Source organism: Varanus komodoensis, unplaced genomic scaffold (genome assembly GCF_004798865.1).
Source record: "Varanus komodoensis strain SLA01 unplaced genomic scaffold, ASM479886v1 scaffold11, whole genome shotgun sequence".
NCBI classification, from domain to species: domain Eukaryota; kingdom Metazoa; phylum Chordata; class Lepidosauria; order Squamata; family Varanidae; genus Varanus; species Varanus komodoensis.
In genome coordinates this window covers 19,488,724-19,497,298 of record NW_025335317.1, presented here as the reverse complement: position 1 = coordinate 19,497,298, position 8,575 = coordinate 19,488,724, and the positions used below count along the sequence as shown (strand labels likewise).

The 8,575-nt window shown below is 41.6% G+C and overlaps 1 protein-coding gene across 1 annotated transcript in view; it reads right to left on the bottom strand.

Annotated features, from left to right (window-relative positions):
• Positions 1–4,761: 4,761 nt before the first annotated feature.
• Positions 4,762–8,575, bottom strand: part of NPFFR1 (neuropeptide FF receptor 1) — a 29,161-nt gene continuing 25,347 nt past the window's right edge. The window contains exons 3-4 of the mRNA XM_044420106.1: positions 7,895–7,994; positions 4,762–6,480 (exon numbers count right to left, since the gene is read on the bottom strand). Of these exons, the coding sequence (XP_044276041.1) occupies positions 5,589–6,480; positions 7,895–7,994 (992 nt within the window). The 3' untranslated portion in view covers positions 4,762–5,588. The remainder of the gene's footprint in view (positions 6,481–7,894; positions 7,995–8,575) is intronic.

The window sequence follows — 8,575 nt, the reverse complement described above, 5'->3', positions numbered from 1 at the left end:
GAGGGGGACAGGGCTGCAAGACCCCCGCATGTTGGTTCAAAGTTCTTTTTCCCAGTAATTAAGCCTTAGGGGATGCATTGAAACCTCTTAGAATGGAGGAAATGTGCAAAAGCCAGGAAACAACCAGCAGTCGTAGACCAACAGGCCTGAGCTTCGAGGCAGCTATTTCGGTCCAACCCAAGCCTTCTTTTCTTCTGTATGGGTACTGTGGTTATCCTGAATGAGAGACAGCCTGTTTGTGACTCATCTCTTTTTAAAAAGTGCTTAAAGCATGACTGAAACCTTACAAGTGATAGCTAGGGTTGCCTCTGGACCAGGAAAAAAAAAATATCCTGACCTGCTTCTGTACCTTTTAGATGTCTGTTATGCATATACAAACAGGTGAAGCCTTTGATAGCATGGAGACAAACACGCGCAGCTGCTCATTTTAGCAAATCAAACCACTGTAGAAAGGACATCTAACCTAAATGCATCAGACAGCAGTCCCAAGCAAGCTGTTAAATTCACGGCATCTTATGCGGGTACAGATGATGCTTTCTTCAAGTTGCAGCTTTCTTATGCTTCACCGCCGCTGCTTCCATCTCTCTCTCTTAGCCAGAAAAGCAAAGCTATGAAGAAAACATTCTTAGACATTCCTTTTGTTGGCAGTGTGAGGAGCCCTCCTTCTGGAAGAACTCTTTGGCATCATTTAAAAAGTAGAAGACTGAGAGGATCCTTTATTTCTGTTACACTGTCAACAGTTATTTCATAGCAACATTATTATTTTTACTGCACAAGACAAGAAGTGACTGATATGACAAATAAAGTTTTGGCATAGGTAGTTTTTACTCACAGTGTAATGGAAGACAAAGGCATAGTACAGGTAGCATACACTTAAATTTAGCAAATTAATTTATAATTGATATAAAGTGATTGGAAAATTTGTCAGTATACCGAATAATAACTCCCTTTTTTTCTGAACTTCCATAGAGTACTGAATGGTAGAAAGAGAGATATTTTCAGTCTCTTTGAAATTTGTGGGCTTGAATGTATTATTCAAAATCCCTTGGAAATTTTAGTTTATTTTACATATATTTATATATATACACCTTTCTTTTTTCTGTATTTATGTCAAGAAAATAATAAAAATTATATATACACACACACACACACACAAAATTAATTCTCCACTTGTGTCTGCCCTTGACCTTCAAGGATACTTTCTTTCTGAAGCACACACTTCATTTTCTTGGTTGTTCTAGACTTTAAAATTTGGGATTGACAAATTATTTGTTTTTGTTTTTCAGCGCCAGGCAAAGACCTTTTTATTCAAACATCATTTTAACTGTTAATACTATTTATTTATTTTATTCTTCGGCCAGGGCGACTTATTTTATATTGTTAACTTGTTTTATATTTTTACTGTATAATATTTTAATTGATATATTTGTGAGCCGCCTGGAGGCTTCGACGAATGGGGTGGCATAGAAATTTTCTAAATAAATAAATAATAATATTTTAATCATGCAATTTTAGTTTAGGGGTTAGGCTAGGGGTATGGGGAGACACGGAAATGGAGACAGAAAGACAGACAGACCTGCCAAATTTATTTTAACCGTCCTTGTTCCTGTAACTTAACAGCAGCTTGAGCTGTAGGCTTTAGCACAGGGATGGATAACCTCTAGGCCAATATATCCAGAGGGCCACAACTCCTAGCATAGTTGATGCTGAAGCATTTTGGGAATTGTTGGCCAAAATGTCTGGAGTGCCACAGGTTGCTCACCTCTATCTAGCAGTTGATAATGTTTATCTTCATGCTTTATCTCCTGATTTCTGCAGGTCAAGGTGCTGTTAAAGGCAGAGGAGAAAGATAGTCTTCTTTGTCTGTATGGTAGACAACCTCATGCTGCAGAATTGCATCCCTTCCTGAAATGAAGTGAGTTTGTTCTCTCTTCTTCAGAAGGGAAATTAAAGAATTGCCCAGCCATTCCGGGAATGTGTTTGAAGGGCAAGGACAAGTCATGCTGAAATCAGTGTAGAACATACATAAAGCAGTGCTACTCATGTGTAACTGACATTCTGAGACACCAAAGAAGAGCAGAATCTCTTGCCCGCAGGTCTGATTCAGCCCTCCAGGCATTCCAATCCTGTGTTTGGAGTCTACTGCAGTTCCACCAGGAGGTTGGGCCTGGGCCTTAAAGTTTTGGTTTCTGAGGAATCCCCCCTCTTCCAAAGAGAGACAACAGGGAGGCTCTGCCTGCATGCCCCTCCCATGCACATGTGACTGGAGATGACCGGGGCAGCAAGGATATTGCTTGGTGCTGGGAAGAGCAGCCACGTGCACCAGCCAAGGTGCTTCAGCATCACCCTGGCCTCTTCCAGCACAGAAGAGGCTAAGGGGGGGGGGGGTAGCCATGCCCTCCTTGATGGCATCCAGTCCATGGAGGTTCTAAGGTGGAAATCTAGCCTTCACCCCAACATTGGTCTGCACCTGTGTTCCAGAACATTGGTATAGCTGGACTTTGCTTTGAAAAATCGGCGTATTGTCTTCTGCCTCACCAAATCTTGAATTTTTTGAGCATGTCAAAAAACTTTTAGGTAGGGATAATCTGACCATGTTATAGACTTAAAGCAGTCTTCCCCAACCTGGTGTGATCCACAGCTCCCATGATCCCTGGTCAATACGCCAGTGGTCGTATTAGCTGTGGATTATGAGCACTGTAGTCAACACATCTGGAGGATCCCAGCTTTGGTGAAGGCTGCCATAACCAACTTTTAATGAAATATCTCACTAACATTTCTTAAACTTTGCAGTTATGGGATAAATAGATACAAGTACTGGTGGATCATCTTTTTGGTAGGTTACTAATTTTGCAACTGGTTAGGATGAAACAGCTTGCTCTAGCAGGGCAGGAAATCTTCCCAGAATATGGTACCCTTTAATATTCATAAATAACATGGAAAGTGCTAAGCAATGGAACAGATGACACCAAAGCATCATTCAGGATGGTGAAATCCAAAACTGAAAATAGGAATACAGCCAAAAAGATCTCTCCAGAGTAAGTAAATGGCTAATGAAATGGCAAACAAAATTCACAGCAAGTTGTGAACCAATGTAGGGAATGTTTAATGCCTATCATTTCCTTGTTTGTAGGATTGTGGGTTATTTGTCCTTGTTGAGCTACAGCACCCATGGGTACTGCTTTGCACTCAGGTGTTGAGGTGGTTATGCATGGGTCATGCATGGGTTATCTGAGGGTTAAATTACCCTCAGATAGCCCATGGTCTATTCAAGAATTATAAATTGTTTACAATAAGTTATTACAATAAATATTTAACCCTCACATAACCCACACTTGCCAGGTTCACACAACACAACAAACCTCAGGCTGGGGTTGGATATACAAAATAGTGGCCACACACAGCAGCATTAATGTAAGTTGCTCACATTGGGTAGTCCTGGTGTGAGAACCAGGTCCCTCTGTCACTGTCCTAAAGGGGGCCATTTCTGAGTAAAGCAATTTTACTGAGTAAAGACTCAAAACTGCTGAAGTACAATTTTTGAAGAGATTCAGCTCTATTTCTTGCAGTCTGAATAAGGGCAAAGGTTTTTGTTTTATTCTAACATCACACTAAGTATGTTAATTCATGCACCATATGCAATGATGGCTATATTATTACCCAGCAATGTGTTGTGAGTGGCAGTCATTAAAACAATCATCATTATACATAGTTTTTGCTTTTCAGTTCCTTATGACAATGTAGTTTACATTCATCCTCCAGCATCTGCATAGAATCTTGCCAATTTGAGGTTAAAACTTCATATACTTTAAGAAATGGCAAGGCAATGATCTCTCCACTGCGGCACCAACATCTTTTTAGCATTGGGTTAAAACTCCCCTCTGTTCCCAGACATTTCATGGCATATGATGGGTGATGTCAGCTATTTTAATTAGGTCTAGCTGTTATTGAGATTGTTTTAGAGATATAAAACTGCTTAAAATCTTTGTATATTGGAATGTTTAGCTGCTTTACATTTATATACTGGAATTTTATACTGTGTTTCTCATTGTATTTGTAATTATCTCTTCTGTATTTTGAGAAATTGTTGTGAACCAGTGAAAGTCAGTGGTTAAGAGTGTGGGTCTGGGACTCAAAAGATTTGGGTTTTAGTCCTTACTTGGCCATGGATCTAACTGGATGACTTTCAGCCCAACCTACCTCACAGGGCTGTTGTTGTGAAGATAAGATTGAGAGGAGGAGGATAATTATGTAAGCTGCCTTGAATTCCTTCAAAGGAAGAAAAGCAGGATATACATATGAGAAATAAATGAACCTCCCAGAGTTTCGGCTATTGGGTGATTTAGAAATACAATACAGGAAATAAAGAAGTGGACAGTGTCTTTGAAAGCTTCTTCCAGAATAAAATGGTTTGCTTTTAAGGTGCCACAAGTCTCTTTTTGGTTTATGTATAATTTTGCATGTTTCGAGAATGATAAAGGGCAACAATAAAGATACCATTACTCTCAGTAATTTATGGTCCTTCTGAAAAAACATGAATATTGTTTGGTGCTTTCCATATCCTTCCTCTCCCCAACCCAAACATCCGATACTTGTGATTAGAGTTGTTCATTGCACTGGAATGAGAAAATGCCATGCTGGGTGAGATCCACCAAGCACTGAAACTGGGCTAACTGCATTAACGCGGGAGGTGGGGGCAGGTCCAGAATGCCTGCTTTAGCAATCTTTAGGTCATGCAGTATGACCATCATCTTCAGACATCTATACATTTGCACATTTGGGAACCACAGAGCGATGTTACCTACCCATCGCACACAGTTCCTATACTGAGTGGGTACTGTTGGGGCATGACAGATTCGAGGTGCCATGGCTAACCTGGCATCAGCGCTGTGCATATGGTATCCAGTCTTTTCACTTAAGCTTGGAGACATGGCCAGTATCGGAATGGAGGACCGGTGGGGGATCAAAGAAGCCGGAGGTGGCAGGGTGGCATGAACCTGATCGTGTGGAAGTGGTTGCCACAATGCAATGGTAACTTCTGAATCGTCCTGGAATAATCCCATGCTAGTTTATGGGGCCATTAGGGCTTGATGTAAACTAAATGATTGGTGTGCAGACATAGATGCCTTTCTTTGTGTGTACTATGAAGAGTTTTATCCTCCTGGATGGAGAGTTTTCTCCTCCTTTCTCCTCAATCTTTCTGTGATCAGCATCAGCATCGTCAAGGAAGCAAAGCCAGCAGCATCCAAGCAATGAGACTGTTGACCAGTTCCTGCAATGGAGTCCTTTCAAACCACCCATGCTTCCCATTGAAACACATATCCGGTTCCCCAAATCTCATCCAAGGTCTCTTCTGAAGATACATGAGGATTTAACAGAGAAATATACTTTTATAAACTGAAATGCTTTCTAAAAACTGGCTTGTGCTGCACTGAAGCATCAAAATCTGGTACTGGAAGAAAGGGAATTTCCCCAAATGTCATATCCTTTCACTTAGATGTCTTGGTCTTGTGACGCTTACTTGAAATGTGTTTGGTTCACGTGCTCAGAAAATAAAGTAATGCTATCTAGCCAAGTCTCAGATTTCCTTAGATATCCCAAGCTGGGGCAGTGACCATATTGGGAGAGCAACTTTTACTCTCCAAATCCTCCACCATCACGCCATGGTGAGCTACCCGTCCATTCCTCACAGGAAACAGTCCTGTTTTCAAAAGGCTGCTTTGGCCAGATTCAGAGGGCTGTGCTGAGTCACTACCATGAACTTCCACAAAAATTCGATTGCGTGCCCCAAACAGGAATCCACTGTTGTTCTGATTGGAATAGGTGTCATTGTGTTCCCTTTCCATGGAACAGAGCTGGACTTTGAAGGCCTCTTGGAAGCCTCTCCGGAAGTTCTCATTGAAGTATCCATAGACAATTGGGTTAATGCTGCTGTTGAAGAAAGCCAGCCAATGGGCAAATGGGAAGAAATAAACTGTGATGAGGTTGAGCTGATACTCAGTGAGGCTCCCGTAGTCCGTCAGCAGCATTAATGTCCACAAGGGCAACCACGAGAGCGTGAAAAACAGTGCCACAATGATCAGCATATTGATCACTTTGATTTTCCTCCTGGACACCCTCCGCCCTTCATGCTCCTCCAACTGGGAGCCACGTATGGGTGCAGATGATTTGAAGAGTTTGAAGGCAATCCGGGTGTACATGATCACAATCGAGGTGAGAGGGGCAAGGTAAATGTGAGAAAAAAGAATGGTGGTGTAGATTTTGCGCATCTCTTTGTCCGGCCAGGCCTCCCAGCAGGAGTAGAGCGGGTAGGAATTGTTGTAGCCGTCTAGCATGAAGTGGTATTCATCTCTGGTGACAGTCAAGGTGACTGCAGAGGGACACATAATGATTAAGGCTAAGACCCAGATGATAGCAATGGTGACCAGAGCTTTCCGCAGGCTTAATTTCTGTCTGAATGGGTACACTATACAACGAAACCTAGGTGAGAAAGAAAAAGCCATGTATTCAGCTATCAGAGCAGGAGTAAGAAACCCGTATTTCCTCCATGGCTGTTTGAGGTGCTTGTGGAATGTAGCGGAAGAAGGCAGGCTCAAAGGGCCTTCTGTTCACCCCAAGGATGCCTTTGGCACTTCCCCCCAACCACATGGTGTGTTAATAGAAACACGCAAGACATCCTTGTTTGAGTCCTGACCTTCTAGCTTCTTTAGAAGGGGAGGAGAACTGTGGGACAAAAGTCATTCAAAAATGCTTTTGTACAAACTGACCAAACAATTTCTCGTTAGCAAATGTCAGCTCTAAACTCCCTCATCAGATTTTTGTGATGATGAAATGGAGTAATCCTTAGGTTAAATTCTATCCCACAGTTGCCTTCTGCTGAAGTATTCAGAAAAGGCTAACTAAAAGGGTTTTTTTTAAAACCCCCAATGAAATACGTAGTAACTTCTTGGGAACACTATAAATAGAAAGTGGCAATAGTAAAAATCTGATACATTACTAATAAGGAATTAAAATATTATACATAGATAAATGTATCTATTTATCAACCCACCATTTTACATAGCTGTTTGTGTTTGTTCATAGGGAGTATCCTGAGGGAGAAGGTAGTTGGTTTTGCCAGAGATAAATGCATAAATTAATGGTGGCAACATGAAAAAGGGCCTTTTCAGTGGTGGTCCCCAGTTCTGGAACAAGCTTCCCACTGAGGGCTGCCCTGCGCCAACTTTACTATCTTTTCAGCACCAGGTAAAACTCTCCTGTACTGAAGGGCATTCAAGTGGTCTACTGTGGCCTGCTAGCTATTAAACAGGTCTTAAATTTTTTTTTCAGGTTATTACACACACACACACACACACACACACACACACACACACAATCTACTTTAAATTTGATTTTAAATATTGTACTGTAAGATTTTAATGTTTTAATATGTTTTGATATGATCTATCTTTTATTGTTATTTTTATGTGCTATTGTGAACTGCCCAGACAGTTTCAGCTGCCGGAGGGTATAGAAAAGAAATGAACGAACAAACGAATGAATATTTAATTGATATTTTCCATAAGTTATTGCTAAACACTATGTAAAACAAAGGAACACATTTTAGGGGGCTTGTCCCAGTGCATTGTGTCTGACAGTTTATTTCTCTTCCTCTCCCCAGAAGAGCGGACACTAGCATTCCTCAGCCAGGGACCACAGATGTATTGGACTACAACTCCCAATGCTGCTCAGAAGGATGGGTATCTGGTGAAAGGTATAGGCCTGATTGTGTGTGTCTGTGTGTGGGTACACACCCTGTCCATCCCAGAAGTATGTTCCTAGGTAAGGTTTCTATAACCGTGTGACTTAACTTCAGGAGAAGCAACAGAGAAGAAAGCCGGCGATGCAAGCATACCTTTCGACTGCAATGGCCACCAGTGTGAACACAGATGCAGAGACGGACATGCCTTGAACCAGCCCACTCATCTTACACATGAAAACGTTGAACGGCCAGCCTGGAACGACACAGAGAGAGCCCCAATGATGCACTTACATAAAAGACCTTGGCAGGGCAGTATTTAATAATTGCATGGCAAAACAAACCCTTGTTCAAAGGCTGCCAAACCACGTACAGTTTACCTTAAAAGTCCAAGGCTTGTCATCTGAGAAATATTTGATTGGCACTTTGAAGATGAATATATTACACTTGGCTGCACATTTTCCTGCTCGGAAAGCTTTATTAAAAAGTGTTCTTCATCTGTATGCCTGCCACTTGGAATCTGGGGGAAGGGAATCATAACTGAAAGTTATGACAAACTTAGGGGTCAATCTAAGGATAGCTAATTAAATTGTTTTAATTTATTGTGCATTTTATTCTATGTAGTGAGCCGCCCCGAGGCAAAGGGCGGCATAGAAATGTTTTAATAAATAAAAATAAATAAATAAGGATGAATGCAACTCATTTCTTTCTTACAACGGGTGGCAGCCAAAGTCTTCTGGAGCAGAACTCCACAAACTGGAGGATCCCACAGGTGGGGTGGAGAGGCAACTCCTCCTCCTCCTCCTCCTGCCACTGGCTCCTGTTCCTCAGTCTCTT